Here is a 19,854-nt window from a genome sequence, read left to right on the forward strand (position 1 = left end):
CATGGAAACTTCAAAGAAGCTTATCCACTCCAGACAGAGGCGCGGAAGCAGAAACTTAGCGCACTAACAGCTGGATATGCGCACAGCAGCAAGATCCTGGTTCGAGGACTCACAGCGCAGCAAAAAGTGACAAGTGCGTCCCTTAAAGCAGCATGGGTTCTCACCCGACACAACAAACCATTCACTGATGCAGAAGTTTTTAAAGAAGTGATGGTGGCTGGTTTGGAGGAGCTGGCTACTGATAAATCAATGGATGGCGTGATTGCCTCGGTGAAACAGGTGCTTCTCTCTGCGAGGTCAGCTTCCCGGCGCATAGACGCACTGTTGGATGCTGTGCATGGAGTCATTATCAGTGGTCTGAGTCAGGCCAATTACTTTTATATTACTTTTATATATGTTTTTAAACTTTTTTTTTTAAAATCAATTTCACCTGGCGGGCCAGGTATTATTGGCGGCGGGCAACTTCTATTTTAGTTGCTTGTATTTGATGCTAAAATGTCAAGTGCCAGAAGTCCATCAAATGACACAGGGGTACGCTTTCCGTCTCTCTATGAATCTCTTCACTTAGCCCGTTACGCCCCTCTCATGTAGAAGGTGTCTTACCTTTCTACGCACCTGTTGCTCTTTGGCCGAGTGGATCTTGACATGTTTGCGTAGCGAGCTGGGATCTGTGTAGCGCTTGGTGCATCCGGGGATTTGACATGCGTATGGTTTCTACAAGCACAGGGAAAATATATTTCACGTCATTTTAAAGCATTAAATACATTTAAATTCACTTTATTGTGGGGACAGACACACAAGAGCACAGTTGAGCTGTCATTCAAGAAAATATGACAGATTGGAAAATTAGTAGAAATAGAAATTGCACAATGAGAGAAAGGAAAAGTAAAAGGTTAAAGTCCTACCTTTCAGCTGAGAATCACAGTTTTGAAGTAAGAGGAGGAGGAAAAAAGCAAGAAAAAGAAAAAGGTAAGATCCATTACAAAATGTTTCAATACCATTTCTATATCTGGTCTATGATGATTTTAAATAGGTCTAGCTTGCTTTTATCTCCCAGTATAGTAATGAACTCTTTCTCTTGGCACTGACGGCATTAGTACCACATATATAATACATGATTGTTTTTGCTTAATTAAGAAAATAGGAGTGTATGGAAAAAAATTCTAAATTCGATATTGTAAACAAATAACAAATTACATTTAATTAAAGCTGTCTAGTGGTAATCTATACTCTCAGTGTGTCTGCTGACATATAAACTGGTTTTAAGGAGGGAGAAGTAGGCAGATTAGAGTAACAGACATGACATCTGTAAAACAACTACACCGTCATGGAGTTTCCTCATCATTTCACATTCTTCTCATTAACCAAGCAAATATAGCATGTAGCTAGCTGATTGAGGGATTTTTCCCCTCACGGCAATTTTTCTTTCATCCTCAAGAATATAAGTTGGCCATTAAAGTGTAAGGGAATACGCGTCTTTATTAGCTCTGCGTCCGTACCTCAACCTTCTCTGTAAATAAGCCATTGTTATTGCAAGGCGCTTACTGTGCCACTCATAGGCGCCATGTTTGTTTTGCCAAGCAATGCACCCAATACAGTGCAGAGTAAAAAAAAAAAAAAAAAAAAAAAAAATCAAGCACAACTCTTGTATAGAATAAATATCATTAAAGCTTGAAAATGATTTTCCACCAAAGTGTTTTGGCAGGGCAGGCAGCTGGGCAGGCACAGGGAATGCCTTAGCGGGGTGTTAATGTGAAGCCATAAGCATCGGGGTCCCAGATTAGCTGTATCATTTGTCCTACTGTGGAAAGAGTGGGTGGTGGAAGAAAATCCTTAACTGATAGAAAAACACAAGTCCGCATTCAGAACTCCACTTCAGAAAAAGCACTGAATGATTTACTATTGCATGTACCAAAAGCATTGGTGGTTGGCCAATCCAGCAACACTGGGGGAAAATATTCTGGAAATATAAATATTATGAAAATACAATTAAAACGAACATCTCCCCCAAATCAAGTTCTGCAGAAAGTGGTGAATTTAAGTGTTTACTGATTAAAAACATTCTCACCCCGTGCCACTACAGCTGTCTTTCTACCTGCTCAGCACCACTGCAGTTTTAACAACTCGGGCTTTTAACAGTTCTTGCTCATGTAGTTCTTTCCACCAAGGCAAAGAAAAAGAGTCACCTCTTGTGATAAAGTGTCTGCTGACGTAAGACTTGTGGGTAAACTGTTTTTAAAACTATTTCAAGGCTCTCAAAACTGTTTTTTGGGGAACAAAGTTAGTTCCATATTGTTAATAGTCTCTTAAATATACTCAACTGAGTCGATGTTCTTCTGTTATCGTTTTTTTGTCCGTCTGGCTTGAAGTTGGTAAGTTTATAATTTTTAGAGACTGATCGCAGAGTACCTGAAACTATCTAGTAATGATCTACAACCTACAGATATTAACAAAAGGTTTTGGAGTGAAATAGTCAATAAATGCAGAAATGACTTTAAAATGTAAAAGGAGAAACGTGTAAAGTACAAGTAAGAAAAAAATACCTCAGTGGACTTAAGTACATAATTTGAGCAAAACAACTTATTTACTCCCGAGTTGTGTTGGCGTGCGGATGGTGATAAAGTGAGGTATTGGTGGGGTTACTGAGACATGACGAGTGGCAGCGATGGCTGACTCAACCTTTCCTTCCTTTTCCACAGGTCAGAGAAACAAACGAAGCTCTGTCTGAGCTTGCAGCTCCAATCCAAGTCTGTTATAGCCCGAGCTCCGTCTCGGCCTAATGGAACTGATCATTTAATGATCTGTGGCGTGTCACTGCCAGCGTCCAGAGAGTGAGAATGCCACACTGGTCACTAAGTGACAGCAAATTAAAGTCTAACACTGTCAAGATGTGGAAATAGGCATTGAGACTTGGACTGCAGTGTAGTTTTTAATGTGGGTGTAAAAGTGAAGGAGGGCTACACCCACACGTACACTGAGTGACATTCATTGCTAGTTATTTGAGAAGTAATATTTTAATTTTGCATATAATCTAATACCTGAATGGATTTGCTAGAAATACAGCTTGTATATGACACATGCAAATATTTATAGGCCACAATTTCATGCAGCAATCCTTTCTGCAACGCAGTGACCACCCAGACTCTTTTAACTCTTGGCCAGAGACAGGTTGAACATTAATCTACTCTGGAGAAACATTGGGAGGTGAGACAGAGCAGAGACTTGGTTTCTGACCGTGTCCAGGTGAGTGCGCTGATGCTTGGCGCGGTCGCTGGAGTTGCTGAAAGCTTTCTGGCAGCCGGGGTGCTGGCACAGGTACGGCTTCTCTCCGGTATGGCTCCTCAGGTGGATCTTCAGGTTCTCCAGACGCGAAAACGCTTTGTTACAGCCCTCAAACTGTGGGGGAGGGGGATGCAGCACACACAGATACACGTACAAAGATAGCCACATTCAGGCAGGTATGCACAGGACCACACAAGGAAATAAACAAACGCCCACAAGCATGCACACACACACACACACACACACACACACAGAAAAAAGAAATTAATCAGAGTAAAGTTGGCAAATTCTGGTACAATGTGGGCTCTGTATATGTGTAAGTCTGTGACTCAGAAAGAAGCTGTCCCACTCTTTCCCTCAGTCCCTTGATCAGACGCACAGCTGGAGGAGGTCACTCTACACCACATATTCATCATCTATGGAAAAGTGAGAGACGCTAAAGAACATGGGTGGTATAATTGCAAGCATTTTTTCCATGGCTCTTGAATTACGCAGCCAATCCAAGGACCTTTGTTGAAAAACACGTCCACTTGAGAGACAGCAGCATGCGTGACAGTACACCTGCCTCAAGGCTGAGTCTAAATTGCAGGGGAAACTGGAGTGTGCTGTACAGCGGCGGTTAATGGGCTGTAATGCATAGCATGAGATAAGTGCTCTGCTGTGTATAGTGCATTAGACTGACAAGTGACAGTGACTGTAAACAAGCTCATATCCGAGCCAGCTTGGCCCATTTGATCCAGACCACTCAGCCAATGAACACCACAGATTTGTTAACACGTGAATGATTCATGAGGCCTCTCGCATTTCCACTCCTGCTCTTAAGCAGAAAACACAGCTGATTGGTTGATGAGGCTGTCCATGTCAAGACCCCCTACAGGGGCTGCTGTGTAAAGAGTCACAAAGTGTATGGGTGCACAGTAGTATGGGGGAAGCATAGTTCAATGTTACCTATATCTACCCATCTAATTATCTCATTTAGGTATTGAGCGGCATCTTGACATCAGTACACTCAGACCTAACTGTCACAGGGCACAATAGGAGCGGGTGAGGAGCTCACGCTGGCGTCCTTCTTCTGTTCAGCCTGTGTCATGTCACCCTATAAGGACTTCAGATGCATGGCTTGTAAGACATAAGGGAAGGGCAAAGGACAGGGGGACACATGAAGGTGGACAAAAAGAGTTCAGCAACATAAAGAGTTATTAGAAATACTAACTTTGCTTATAACGCTTAATAACACTTGAGAAATGTCCAACCCCCGACTTTCTTTTAACACAACTGTTGTAAATGATGTAAATTCAGAATTCTAAGTGTGTGATTTGAAGATTTCTGACTTTGGCGCCCCCTGGGTTGTAGTATCAAGAAAGACACTGTAGCAGAGAGCAATGCAGAATGTGAAACATGCTGCAAGCACATAAAAGTCTACACATTATTCTACATTCTTTATATTCTTATCTTTATCCATTTTTTAACAATATATATCAAGGAAGATAAGAAAATGTGAGGTAAGATTCAAGACATATTAACTGTTTTGAAATGGATAGTTGTCTAAATCAAAGGAGTCTTTATTCTTTCAGTGTCAAGAAACTAAGTATGAGGTTCAAAACACTGAGAAACAGGGAGCCAGGAAGAAACTACTCCTCTGAGGTGAAGAAACTCTGAAGATTCCCCTTGAATGTCAGACAATATCTACCAAAATAACAGCCTCCCTACTCTTAAATCTTACCTAAACCCATTTTCTTGCAAAAGGCTAAGCTGTACTCAATTCAAATACAACTTCATTGACAAACTGTTGCGGAGGCGCTGCAGTCTCTACTGTCCATTGTGCCCTGACCTTTAGTGAAGCCTGCTGACAACAGGTCGGGTTACGGCTAAGGAGAGAGTGACACCATTCTTCTAATGGGCCTTCAGCTTCATCTGGGCTCAATACTCATCCCTGGTCTCCTTCATTCACTCACAGAGCACAGGCAGGGCCTTCTATTCACTGAGGCTCCATTTAATATAGGCGAAACCTAAGCCAGTCATGGTAGAGCCGTGTTGGGTGACCAGGCTGATCTGTGGGTGTGTGTGGCTCAGTAAGAGAGTCTTAATCTGCCCGATTATGGCTGCACAGCACATAGCTCCTCATGAAGTTTGTAAGACCGATGAGTTTGGCAAACAAAAGAATTCTTTCAACATGATCAGTTTTGTTGTCATTGTCATTTTTTTTTTACAAGCTGCAAACTAAAAATTCAAACTGAGCTTGGGACGTTCATTTTAGTGAAAGCAAAACTGGGCGAACACGTGCACTAAAACATAGGTTGTGAGTTTGTCATTGCCTTAGAGACCGAGTAAAGCTTGACATTTTCATCTTGTCTATGTCTGGATATCGATGATTATTTTATTAATTACCTGAGTCTATAAACCAAATTAGCCATTTAAGAACTTCATCAAAAATAGATACAGTCTAAAATTAGCAATATTATCTTTTACATTAAGAAATATCTGATCAAAGAATAAGACACTGAACTGGACTAAGAATCTGACTGAGCCTTTCAGTTTCAACTTGCGATACTTGACATTTTCTAATACTCAGAGGCACATTTCAATCTGTAAATAAAAGAAGGTTCAATACGCAGCCCAATACACAAGACCACAGCGCAGTTAGTGCTCGTCCAATCAGCTTTGTTTGGACCTGTGTGCTGCGTGGTGTAGCTAAAGCCGAGACATAATAAGGAGAAATGCATGACAGCATCACTGACTTCTTGAGTAAACAGCAATGCAAAAGTCACAGTGTGGCAGAGGACTGGAATGTAGTGTGAATGCACACACACACACACACACAGTCCAGGCTTCATAATACAACCATGGAAAATGTCTATAAGAGTTCACATTGCACAGTGTTGTACTGCGGAAACATATTATTCTGAAGTCATGCCAATCAAATGTTTCGGATGGAAACGAGAGACGCAGCGAGGGTGGGAAAGTTTAATAAAAATCTGAGTGCAGAGGAACATCCACACTGCCGTACCAGTCATGACAGACACGGTCCATGCTGACTGCTGAAATATGGCGCCGAGCATTTGAGTTTGGAAAACAAACACGGCTATTATTGACGTGCCAAATGTGTGTATTTATGTATAGGGGAATAATCACTCTTTCATTGCTTTCTTTTCCGCAATACAAATTTGAGGCTAAATTATAGTTACGGGTCCGTGGAGGAAACCGTGTTAATCGTGTAGAGCGTATTATTACTCTGGGAGCTGGACTAGCAGGCTGAGTATGAGGTTTTCCTGCCTGCTGGGAAACCAATAGGCACTGCCACCTCCAGGCATGGACATTACCCAGAACCCTGCATGAAAAATTTTATGCTACAGTAAGATGTTTAAGTGTGGCAAATCTGCTGGTTAAAATGACTTCTCTCAGTAAGTTCATGGACTGTCAAAAAACTACTTAGGCTTGGATATTTGGGGCACGCAGTGCTATGCAGTTAAAATATCAAGTACTGCAAAAATATCCAGATAAAAACCCACTACTGCAACTGTTATTGAAAGAGGTTAAAATGTTTTACCGGTATTGATGTGGGCAGTATGTGGTCTCATTTTGGTAAAAAAGGTGACCCATGGCAATTATTCATCCCAGGTTATGGGTTTGATCGCACTACACTGATGAAAGTTACAAATATAATGACGATAAAAGCCTCTAAAATGCATGTTAAAAAAGCATACATGTCAGTAGGCCCTCTGTATCGCCCATGAGGAGTTGCTTAAAATATAAACTGTTTAGAAAGTAATGAGCACATATGTTGAAGTGGCATAAACAGAGAGCTGTAGTGGCCGAGGCCGAGACACAGGATCAATTTTAGCTTTGATATTATCTATGAAAACAGTTTAGACAGCGCTAATCACATTAATTGCTTTAAACATGTTTAGTTTTCCTCTCTGGAACCTCCGTCTAAGGTAAACCGTCAGATGGCCGCGCGAGGGGAGTGGTACTGACAGCATGGTGGGATTTGAGCCCCATTTGACACCATCTCACTCTTAAGTTGGGGGGGTGGGTTCAGTAGCTCGGTAAACATTCGGGATGACAGCGGGGTCTTGACATGGCTGAAGGGGGCGAGAGCAAGTTGAAAGGACGGACAGGCAGCTGATCACAACAGACAGATTATGGGCCCAGCATGCAGGCTAGTGGAGGTGCGGTGCGCCTGAGGCCTTCATGGGAAATGACTCCTGACTGGCAGGGAAAAGGCCAAACAGTGTTGGGGCTAAAAGGCAGCAGTGTACGGCCCTCCTCACATGCGGCGGCTCATTAGCAACCTGCAGGAGCTGTGTATGATGGAAACAAACCAACCGTTATGGAGGGGTGTTGGGAGGAAATATGACTGCTGACAAGTGGGACAGGAATCTGATTAAAAGCTTTAATGAATGGCATAAGAACAGAAATGCAGAGAGAGGAGGGAATCAGAGGTGTGGTAGAGGTTCTTCTCTTTGGAAAATAGATATCAGACTACAGTTCTTGCAGCCAAGCTCATCACCTACAGAAGTCTTTTTTTTCCCTCCCAGCAATAAGTTCCATGACTTTCTCTCCTGAGCTATCCCGGAGTTGCTACAGATGCACGGGAATCTCCTTCAACACTAGCATAACACTCTGGCCCTAGGCAGTAATTGTAGATCAGGCCTCTGACTAATGATGGGGAGATGAAATTCAACTGTTCGGCTGCTTGCTAGCATGAAATTCACTATTACTCATGTTCAGAGGGCCCCCCATAAAAGAAAAAGGTCCACCAAGCCTAACAGCCTCCACCGGTTCTCCGCAGTAATTAGTTTTACCCAATACATCCAGGCTCCTTTACGGCCAAGCCTGACAGACACAACGAAGGGCTAAGAGTTTTGGTGGCAAAGGAAAACACTGCCAAATAAAATATGTTATAAAGTGCCAATGCTCAAAAACAGCCTGTATAACTTTATAAGTATGAAAAAAAGGGTTTGGGGGAATGAGTTGGTTTATCACAAGGTGTCTTTCTCTGCCCTGACCAACGAGGAAAACCACCAACACTTCAGGATCTGTTCGGAGGGGAGGCTGTGGAGCAGAGTGCCCCGGCTGCGGATGGGAGGAACATGTGCATTTAATCTGCCTGCTTCCAAATGCCCTGTGGCAACCACAGCAAAGAGCAGAAAAACGTAAATGGATGAAATTATATCCATATGATTCAACGAGACAGCTAAGGAGAGGCAGGTTTCTCATGCGCTTCGTCAGATACAAAATTAAACACAGCTTGGCTAAAACATTCGCGTTACATAGTTTACATATATCATTTCCACTGCGAAGCGGGACCCTTTTAGCAGCCAACCTCATCTGTTGCGAGTAGGGCTTCAGTATGAATCGAAGATAGATAGTACTTTTTTTTTTTTTCTCAGGAGGAGGGAAATGAATGCACACACATTTGCTTTGTTTTTCTGTGAAGCGTCTTCTCTCCCCAGTCTCCTACGTGCCGTCTAATTTTCAGGAAGCCTTGATTTATGAACGGTGAGATATGAGTACACACAGCAAATGACTAAAAGCGAGGGAGTGTTGTCCAGATGCGAATGAGCAGGTCGAGCAGAGCAAGAGCTCAGCCGATAAATTGGTGGGAGGAAGTAGTCATGTAAATGACTAAAGAAATTGTTCTTAACAGCCATTTTGCACTCATGCCTGAATAGTTTGGAGGCCAGATTAAAAACTATGTGGATGGCACAACAGGAAGCATTCCTATGATGACTAAATTAGACTGCTCACATAATGAGCCAGCCCAGCTGTTTGGTTCCTCTCACAGACTGTTTGAGATTGAGGAGGAAATGCAGTGATGGATCTGAACCCTTGTTTCTGCGGTGGAGGCCTGGCACAGTGCAAGCCTGGCTGCACAACAACATGGAGAGGCTTCATGGAAGCACTTAACCTGCTGTGATTCAGAGGCCTTCATTCAAATGTCTACTAGCTCTGCATCAGATTAGAGAGCTAAGATGTGATTTCCTCTTAAACCGGGCAACCTGGGGTTTACCGGTTCAGCGGGTTGAGGGAAAAAGGAAAACAGGGTCACGTTCTCACAGAGATGAAGCGGGCTGACAGGGAAAAGGATATGTCTAGTGTATTATCGTGCAGCGTAAGTGGAGAACCAAACCAAACCGACATCCAGCTCGAATCCTCTGTTGCCCGAGCATATTAAATTTTCCTTCAGGGTGTCAAGAAATAATTTAAACTCAGACATACTTTACACATTCAACTGTATGAACAAGGATTGGCTGTGCAGCTCCCTTTGAAAGAGACCCTACTCGTAACAAACACTGGATCACGTTTCTGATCGCATCCATATCAATGCTTCTCAGTGACAGACAACAGTGTTAAGATGCAACAAAACCAGAACTATAACAGAAGATTGAGTAACCGATGCTCTTGAGCCCTTTTCAGATGTGGAATCGGTCACATTGCTGGCTTCACCTGTCTGTTAAAGGAATAGTTGTTGTTTTTTATCATTTGAGCAGAGTGCAGGTCTCCCTGTATCAATATTCAATTATGGCTCTATTCAGCCATGACAGTATGTATGTAAAGCATTTTAGAAATCAAGAAAAATATTAATAAAATAAAAGCATAGAAATTGTTATTTATTATTATATTTATTTCACAATTTCATGGTTTATTCAAGCTATTTTATGTTCTTGTGCATAGGAACTGATTATTGAATGACAACATTACTGCAGTGTTCTTTAAGCTTAAGTGTAATTCAGGCTTGTGCAATTGCAGCCTTTTCATGAACGTGACGATATAGAGTACAGGAAATGTTGTTCTGACATAGTTTTACAGAAAACTAACCAGAACCGTCATGTTTACGGTTTTAAGAGCACATCTGAAAGAAGCCTTTTAAGTTCCTATGAAAAACAGAGCTGTAAGAATGAAAGATGAAGTTGAATGTTGGCTTAATAACTAAACTGGTTATCAAAGGGATCTGGGGTGTTCCCTTTAGTGAGGAGACACATGATCCTCTGACGTCTCATTCCGTGAAAAACTTCTAAGGGAGCCATCCCACCTTGTCTCGTGACAGTGCGTTTTTTCTCACTACCAATCCTAACCATTTATAATGGCTAATTAGAGTGCAATACAAAGCTTCCAGTGCCTCAGCCATTAGTAACCATCAAGGCATTAATTATAAACCCATTCACGAAATCTGAACCCAGCATGAAAAAGACAGAGTGGGGGTTACGCAATGAAAATCCTAAACATGATCTGTGTTCCGAGCCGGCGCCTGGACTGATGTTACTGGCAGTCAATGCAGGATCCTGTTTGACGGGCCCATGAGCTACGGCGTCCTCTGACACCCGGGCTTCAATCTGTCCAGCACCTTTCACTCACACCTGCCTCTATTCTCACTCTCGCTTTCTCTCTCTCTGTCTGTCTCTTCTCTCTTTTACCCCCTTCTGCCAATAAGCTCCTCGTGCTCCAGCCCTACAATGGGGTGTTATATACCTCATCATGCTCCATGGCTCCATTTTATATTGGTGCTATGGGGGGATGATGGACATCGATTCACCAAGGGCCAGTGATGACAACAACGTTATGCTTAATTGATCGACTTTATTGCTCTTTGTTGAACAAATCCAATGTGATGACTGGCCTGTGCTCTGCAGTGATCTTTTTATTGGATCATCACTATCATCCATCCATCCAATACAATTGTATGTAGACATTCATTTAACTTTTTCCTCCTATTCATCTTTTACTCTAATAAACAAATATGTTTGAAGCTGCAGCGTGTCTCTTCCCATGCTGTCAGTTTAAAATCTCAAGACAAAAGAGCGCTCTCTTCCCGTCTCTTTTGACTTTTACCTGCCTCGTCTACTTCCACTATAATTTCCTTAATTTCCCTGAGTGAAAAATGTACAAGCAAAAAGAAAATGCGTCACAGTACTAGCTTAAAATGCAACACGTCTTGTTATTGCATTTCATTTTGGTCTATTGAGGCTGCTAGTAATGGAGAAATTGGCATCTTTGGACATTGCCACAGGTCTGGAAAGATTCCCTTGCTCTGACAGTAACCCCTTACATTAACCATCCATGCTTTAGAAAAAAAAAAAAAAAAAAGAAATCCACCGCTTAACCACAGCATCAATCCAGAAAACCAAAGTACATTGCCAGTAGCTGATTTCTAACAGCATTAAAGTGTTTCTTTTTCATAAAGTATGGATTCTTGCTGTGGTCGGAGAATATTTCATGCTAATGTACACACCCAACACCACAATTTTATTTTCTGTTAGATGCAAACAGTGGCACTCTGATCTGTTGAATTAGTGATTTCAGATGATAAAGTGGGTGTATTTTTCAATCAGTTTTTCAATCAAATTCTTGTGTGACAGCTTGAAATAATGAACGCCACAGTTGAAGTCACAGTGTTCCTGTATCACAGAGACTTGTTAGGTAAAGAAATAAAAGCCCTTCTCCCTTTTTTGGCAAATCACTCGTTGTCCACACAAGGCAAGAGTTGACACAGCTGTCTAAAGGCTCACGCCTACTGCAGCATACACTGGGCGACTCTATAACTCTGACGTGACAACAAATAAACACTGCAGAACCCCAGCGAGCTGCCAAGCCAAATACCTTGATGCCAGAGGCACTATAGTATTCAGACAGAAAACATGCCAGCAAAATTAAACAATAGGTCAGCATGGCATCGTGATCAACACCAGCCCAAGGACTCAAGCAGGGTGAGAGGGCAAGAGAGTGCATTTATGCAACCCTCTGGAGGGGAACCAGACCACAAAGTCTTCTGGGTAAAAAAGCAGCTGCCCAAGAAATGTGGTGCAACTGAGATGCCACGGTGCCCCTAGATTTGTTCACTCCTCAGCGTGCCAAGGTTGTGTTCTTTTCTGCTCTCCGAGGGTTTCAGGGTCCAGTTTCCAGCTATGTGGATACGGCTGGTTGCAATATATCAGACTGTGTTAGACATTCAGTGTGTCAAGTCGAATCACGACTCAGGCGTTCTCAGCGAGCACATCACCATTCATTCACATTTCAATAAATCAATTCACCACATTTCACCGTATAGCTCACTATTCATATTCAATAATTCAGTCCATGCTATCATGTCTGTGCCCAGTGTCCTATAGGAAAACATTATTTTAGCACAAAATAAGCACTCCCCATTCCTGTGCAATTACGATGGACCTGAGCAACCCGCCAACGGCAAAAATGGCAAGGTTCCACCGTTCACTGGTATTCTTCAGTAAACGTTTTCATATTTATGGAATATTTCCTTCAAATTTCTCATCAGACACATGTTTATGTTAGCTGTAATTTGAGTCCCAGCCTGGTACTTGCTGGCCTCACATAATTTGCCAGTTAGAGTGCAGCCACATTACAGTACACCATTTTCCCCGTATACAATATGTATTGCCAAGCTGTACTTTAAATCATGCATGACCTAATCTAAATTTCTTGGCTTTATTCCTTTCAAAATGAAATTGGCGATACTGGTGATACTGATGTGTTGTTTGTTTTGCCCCTGACAAGGATGCAGCGCGACAGCTGCTACGTGACACAGTATGAAAGATCGCAGTTATGAGAAGCTGGACGAACAGAGGAAAAACAAAAGGATAAGCTCCGACTTAAAGGCTTCTTACTTCTACTGTGATTCTGCCCAAATAACTAAACCAATCTGGTTCTAAACCCTGCATAAACCTTTTTACATCAATGTTAAACTAATTCCAAAGCTGAACAGACTGAATGTGAAACAGATGTTTTTAGAAGTGAACAGAAAGCGAGAGGGCTTCTTTCTGGAGACAGTTAGAGATCATTGGGGTGTAAAACTCTACGGGGGAGAGGTAACTCCAAGCTTAAATATCAGAGTCTCTGTAGTGCCAGCTCTGCTGGGTCACACAATCATAAAATAGGGTAATAACAAATTGGATCATTCTGTGTATCGTGTCCTTATATGTCCCACTGCAAAAGATTTTTGGTCCTGTATCTCTTTCTCTCTCTAATTTCCCCCCTCTCTCTCATTATCAATCATTACCGTAAATGTGGTTTTGGTAAAGACTCGCTGTTATGATATATGTGCCATTTAACACCGCAATCCACGCCTCAATATTCTGCTTGGATCTTTCCATTTGGATCTCTCTTCACTCTCTCATTCTCTGGTAGACATTTGAAAACACACTGAAGGTCTTGACAGCGTAAACACACAAAGTTCTTGGAAAGCTTGGTCGACTTGTGAAAAACACTTGAGTTGTGTGTGCAACGGCCCCGCTAATGCCTCAAAAATGCGCTCAAGTCCGCATTCAGTGCATACCAAATCACTTGTCATGCATAATGCCTTGTGATGAATTCTGGGCAAAAATGTAGTTTTTTGTGATGACATCAGTGGAGCTGAATTGCCTGCCTGGCTCCGCTTCTTCCAGCCTTCACTTCTTTCTCCAACATTCAAATTAAAGCCGGCACACTAACCACAGATCACCGCAGTGCATAATTTAAACTTGACACCCTTAACGTAAACACGTCTTTCGCTACATCATTTATCCATACTTCTCTTAGTGTTTATTTTGCACAGTAGCAACTTAGTTTCTCATCTATATTAGCTGTAGGTCTAGCCTACTCTGGTGTGGTGCAGTGCGGGTCTGGCTGGGTGGTGGGATACTGTCGTCCTGGGGTTGTGGCATGGCCCAGAGGCAGAAGTGGTCCCGGTGCGTATAAATGTCCCTCTTGTTTGCTCGTTTGGTGGGTGATGTAAAGGCGGTCGGAGGTAGATGATGCTCTGGACTCGTTTCTATGCGGTGCCCTCTGCCACACTGACAAGTCAGCAAAAAACAAAAACAAACATCTGGATGCTCTAAGAGATTTACCTCTGTCCAGCACACACACTTCCAATAGACCAGTTTGGTGGGTGTGTTTGTGGAGTGGCTGCTGAGGCACAAATTGTGCCTAGGCACAAAACGAGGCCAGTGTGTGAATGTGAGGAGTGGGAGAGGATGGTAGCCACAGAAGAAAAAGGACCTCTTGTGTCTTTGCCCTGTAAAATGCCACAAACACATACTGGCTATAATTGTCTGTTTGACTGTAGCAAAGAAACAGTTAAGTACGCCTCCATGATACACGTGATCCATGACGGTACACAGCCAAAAAGCACTACTATTGAGTACTAACAAGGGAGATTAGAGACTGGATCCCACAGCTCCTTTTCCGTCCATCGTCCCTCTTAGTGCTGCATAAACCAGGTTTGCAACAGTCCCCTGAACATGACGCAGACCATGAACACACACCCAAGATTCATCTATCCGTTGTATTAGTAAACTGATCTGGCTCAGTAGAGAGGTTAAACTGATTAAGGCTATGGATGGGACACAATTATGACACAATCTCTGTGTAATGTATAACCAGCCGCAGCCCTGGGTCTTCGGGTTTCCGATACCAGAGCGTGATTAAAAGTTGAGGAAATGGGGAAAATCAAAATATTGCATTCCAGACAAATGCAATTAGAGCGTATCACATGAAGCAAATCCTGCATGCTTTGATACCTGGTGATGAGGTTAAAAGCAAGGTAGCTGTAGATGTTTGACCTTTTGTGTCCTGAGTTCATTGTATCACATTATGGTATTTTCAAGAAACGCTCCACTGCTTATGACATGCGTTATGCCAATATTGATTGTATTTCCAAGCCAATAATAATCTGAGAAAAAGATCCCATCCCATGTGCCATGATGGACAGTCACATGTCTTCATCCCAGCTATAGATCCAAATATGACAATGTCATGTGAGCTGCTCAGGCAACACATACACTGAGAAAGTATCTCTTGCCTCCTTACATGGGTGCCGATAATGCAATGACACATAAGATCATATGGTGGTTTGATCCCAGCACCATTTACAAAAAATGTACATGCTAACATTTTTGTTGTTATAATCCAGTTGCGGAACCTCTGCACCAGACATGCAGTTTTATTCAGACCACAAAGTGTCTTGAGAAAGAAGTTATTATGCAAGCAATCGACATACTTCATCATTTTCTACTAGCAGGAAGCTAGCTTTGTCGGTTGTGCAATGCCAACGCACTAGTAACTTGTGAAAACTTCAACACTGACTTAAAAATGCAAATCATCTGAGGTTTTATATCTTAAAATGAATAAATAAATAAACTAGGACAAAACAAGAACATTTTGCATTCAGTGTAAACTGAATTGCCAAACATAAAAGCATTAAAAGTTCGCATTCAAAATAAATATGAGTTACATCGTTTTCAATTATCAGAGCTGAAAGAGCTAATTTCTTGTTAATTTTTCTTTTTTCAGACTGTTCTTTCACTTTTGCCTTCCAATCCAATACTTTGATTGTAAAGATAAATACTCACTTTTCCAGTGAAAAGGGAGACTCCTTTTAATGACCAGACATTCTCTAATTCACTATTTCACATCATATTTTGATCAGATTTTAAATATCAAATTATATTTATTTGAACAATATTCATTATCTATACAATGTAAAACACGGGTTTAATATTAATATCAAAGGTATGGTCAATAAATAGCTAAAATACTATACATATGTTCCACAAGCGTCATGGAATAATTTGGTCAAAACGTCTGTGTGCTGTTTGAACAAAAAGATTCCCAGGGGACAGCGAGGTGCATGTTGGGGCTGCATATGTCCAGTAAGTGTTGAGTGTATCAAAGCAGTGCTAAATTCAGACCTAAATGATAGATAGTGGGATAGAAAGAGGGGGAAGGAGGTGCTGTTGGTGGGTTGGAGAGTACTGGACCACATTAATGACTGACTGGGAAACTTCTTTCGACCTGACAAGAAGTTGGCTTGGTCCGCTCAACAAGGAAAACAAGCGAGATCGATCAGTCCAGGGCTTTCATTTGTATGCCAAAACATCAGTCCCAGGGCCCCTCCGCCAGCAGTTTCATCATACCAGTATCACATGTGGACAGTGTTGTGTTACTATTAGCATGACGACCAGACTGCCAAGCAGCACAGCAGACCTGACAGCAAGACGGAGGATAACCGCTGGATGGGATTATGGTTTTGCAAAAAGAAATTAGACTATCTTGCTACCTGATGAACTCATTTGCCTGGTGAATGACTGAGTCAGTTCTGATAATGATTTAACGGTTAGCAGAGACATTGGGCCTTCAGATCCAGTGCTATAAATTGATCTACGCCAGGTCCTTATTTCGGCCTGATTAGGTTTTTGCATTTGTGCCAATTTAGCAGACTTTCGGCGCTCTGTTTCCTCTGCATGCAGTTACTGCTGACATGCTGAATCAATGCCCTTTCTCACTTATTGACCCTGATTACTTTCAATGAACCATATACAGACTTCTGCTCTCCCAGTACACTGGAGTGAATATGTGTGTGTGTGTGTGTGTTTACAGCCTGAGAACCAGTTGGCCTTGCCAATTCACAATATTTTGTACTGGTAATTTGGTTTCAATGCATGTCCGATTTCCTCGGGCCAGTCTGAGCGTCTGCATGTTGTTGCTGTTGGGTGCAAAACATTTTGACTGCAATTCTGGACATTTTTAATGTTTTTAATCAACAGATGATTTGACTTGCTACTTTAAAGGAAAAGAGCAGTTTTAAATTCCTGGCAAGTCAATATTTAGCATAATTTAAGTAATTAAGTGCTCTTAAAGATTTTCTGAAAGCAGACTGAGCTCTATACATCTTCACTGCTGGTAGTTTTGGTTCACAAACTGGACTGGACTCGAGATTGTGGCCTCTACATTGTCCAGTCAGAGGCTCATACGGGTACAAACACATTAATATCAACGTCACTCGCCATCCGCACCTAGTGCCCAGGCAGCTCCGGTTTCAGGCAGCATTCAGAGGAAAAGTCGGGTCATGTGCTGAACCTCAGTTTTAATTAGCTAATGGCACTCCCTGTTTCATCTCCTGCGTCTGAGCTGATTGCTCACAAAAGACTCCATTTACCCCTGAAAAACACACGCCATCTTGGCATCCACCAGCGCACCATGTCTCAGCATCTGTTGCTGAGGGATTTTGCCACTCTCCTCCAAAAATCAGTCTAGTAAATCTAAATATATAGGTTTGCTGGTTTCACACCAGTGAAAAAAAGAGGAAATTCCATGATCTACACTTTTTTCCAGCAGGCATCAACATCCAACTTTCCTTCAACAAGTGGTTTGACTGAGTTGGTCTGTGAGTGTGAGTGTGTTTTGGTGTTTGTCTGCATGTGCACACATGTATGTGTTTGGACGTCTAAAGCTGGCTGTATTTTATCATTAGGAAATGGACGGCTGGCTCTCTATCTTGTCTTTGGCTCTAACATATGAGCAACAGAAAAGTATGTGAATCTACCCTTTTAAGGAGGAATTCTCTTTTGCTTTTAAATAATTTGTCAATTACATCACCTTATTGGCATGAACCCTGGGCGGAAAAAAATAGAAGCTTTAATCAAATAACCAAAACAGCCATAAACCATGGGCATGTTGAATAATGAAAACATGTTCATCAATTAATTTGTCGTCAGCCAGGTGCAAAAATAAAATTTGAAATGAAACCTCAGTATTATATCTAAGCCAAAACTGTCTCAATAACAATGTACCTGTGCCTTTGTTAGAATTTCTGAAAAATCTCTCTTTTGCATCTTTCCAAAAGATTCTTATTGTGAAGTCCTGCCTTTAAAGACAGTAGCATGACAAAATCACTGAATCACGTTTCATGCCTTGAACCTCTGACTGAATCCATAATCCCACAACAACATAACCTCATCTAATTACATTTAAAGCATAGTACTGGTTTGTATTGTTTAAAAAAAAATTGACCAAAAAAGCTATGCCAAAGAAACAAATACAGTGCACAGGGTTATACTCCTGCCTGGAGTTACTCTACAACATATAAGCACTGTGTCCTTTCCACAGAGAGAGCTTCAGTGGTTTAGGTGGATATTTTCTGACCTCCAGAGCTCACAGTCCAGTCTTCAGACGCTTCAAATCCGCTGGGCCGGCTTCTGACGAAGCAGAACAATATCAAAGTCTGGGACCATGTCAGGGCTACTCTTGCTGGATATATTTTTAATATTTATGCAGACGCAGGAAAAAAATGTAATAAACTAAAACAACAAGTGAATTAGGCATGAAACACAACAGGATATTGCAGAGAGATTATGTTGTTTCCTTTTCGCCCATGTGTCCGTCAGTGCTCGCCTGCCCTACACAACAGCCCCAGGCCGGTTTAATTGGCGGGGAGAGGGAACCCAACATGTTTTCTAAAAGGTAGCAGAACTTTTTAAGAGCCATGAACTCCGTCCTCTACATGTGGAAGGAACTGACTTTTTTATGCGGAATTTCTTAAAATATTAGCCAGGTACATAGTGTGACAGGCCCACGCAGGGGTCGGGGTACGACTTGTGTGTTGTGATAATGACTTTTTCCTGCCAAGACGCAGCATGAAGCAAATGCTGTGCAGCTGTACGAGGAAAAAGAGATAAAGTACATATATAGAGAGAAAGAGAGAGGGAGAGGGAGAAAGAGGAGAGAGATGTGTTATGTTTGGAAGTGAGAAGAGCCCTGTTTCATGAATGCCTGCTGGAATCTACTGCTGGAAAGATAATAAAAGGATTAGCTCTGGCTTTTCTACAGCATTTGGTCCTAAAACAGAATGTCTCTTCTGCTTCCTCCGTATGAATTGCTCGAATTCTTGAATGCCTTTGTCTATTGCATGCGCACAACAAACACAAGAGGCATAAGTGCTTGTGGCCAAAAAGCACACAAGGTCAGACAAAAAAAAATAAGGATCTGGGATGGACACAAGTAAAATACATGAACATGCACGCTCTTTCAAATGAACACAGAGACACTAGGTTTCCTATAAGTACATAGTACTTACTTAAGTCCGTACAGACTATATACAAACACAAACACAGTTACAAATACACACAGAGAGTGTGTTTATTTTCTCTGGCCCTCCAAGTTTATCTGCTGAAGTCCCAGATCAACATACATTCAATCCCTGCTGATTAGATGTGTTGATTCAAGCTTGAAAACATTTCACATTTCTGTTTATGTTCTGTCGGAAAAGCAGGAGTGTTACAACCCAACGTACTGTACATGGAATCAATACTTCCTATTGTGCAAGTCAATTGAAACAATATCCCCATTTTCACATTGCTGCATGGCTGTGAATTCTGTGTGTAAGTGTGCGTGTGTGCGCGCGCGCTTGAAATAAGGGTGATCAGGAGGTTAGAGTGTGTAGCAGAGTTTCACAGTGCCTCATGTCCACAGACAGAGTCCAGTGGCTCGTCCACACTGAGCTGAATTGTTCCAGTGCTCACATATGGTAAACATCTCTCAAAAAACACACATAAACACAGATCCACACACACACCTTCACAGGGACACATTCATGCGTACACCTACACTATTTACACATGCAAAACAGTCGCTCGGTGTCTATTTGCTGTGTGTCACCCAAATGTGGCTTTAGTCTTTGCTGGAGCAAAAATGCATCTGCACAATGCTCCAAAGAGCAACAACAACAAAATTGATTTAAAAAAAAAGAAAATGATAAATGACAGCCTTTAATAGAACGCATTAAAGCAGAATTAAAAGTTG

The 19,854-nt window shown here is 41.9% G+C and overlaps 1 protein-coding gene across 1 annotated transcript in view; it reads right to left on the reverse strand.

Annotated features, from left to right (window-relative positions):
- LOC139202636 (zinc finger protein GLIS1) overlaps positions 1-19,854 on the reverse strand; it is a 66,852-nt gene that overhangs the window by 16,294 nt on the left and 30,704 nt on the right. The window contains exons 4-5 of the mRNA XM_070832177.1: positions 3,235-3,396; positions 604-714 (exon numbers count right to left, since the gene is read on the reverse strand). Coding sequence (XP_070688278.1) covers positions 604-714; positions 3,235-3,396 — 273 coding nt within the window. The remainder of the gene's footprint in view (positions 1-603; positions 715-3,234; positions 3,397-19,854) is intronic.

The sequence above is a fragment of the Pempheris klunzingeri genome, chromosome 6 (genome assembly GCF_042242105.1).
Source record: "Pempheris klunzingeri isolate RE-2024b chromosome 6, fPemKlu1.hap1, whole genome shotgun sequence".
Classification (NCBI taxonomy): domain Eukaryota; kingdom Metazoa; phylum Chordata; class Actinopteri; order Acropomatiformes; family Pempheridae; genus Pempheris; species Pempheris klunzingeri.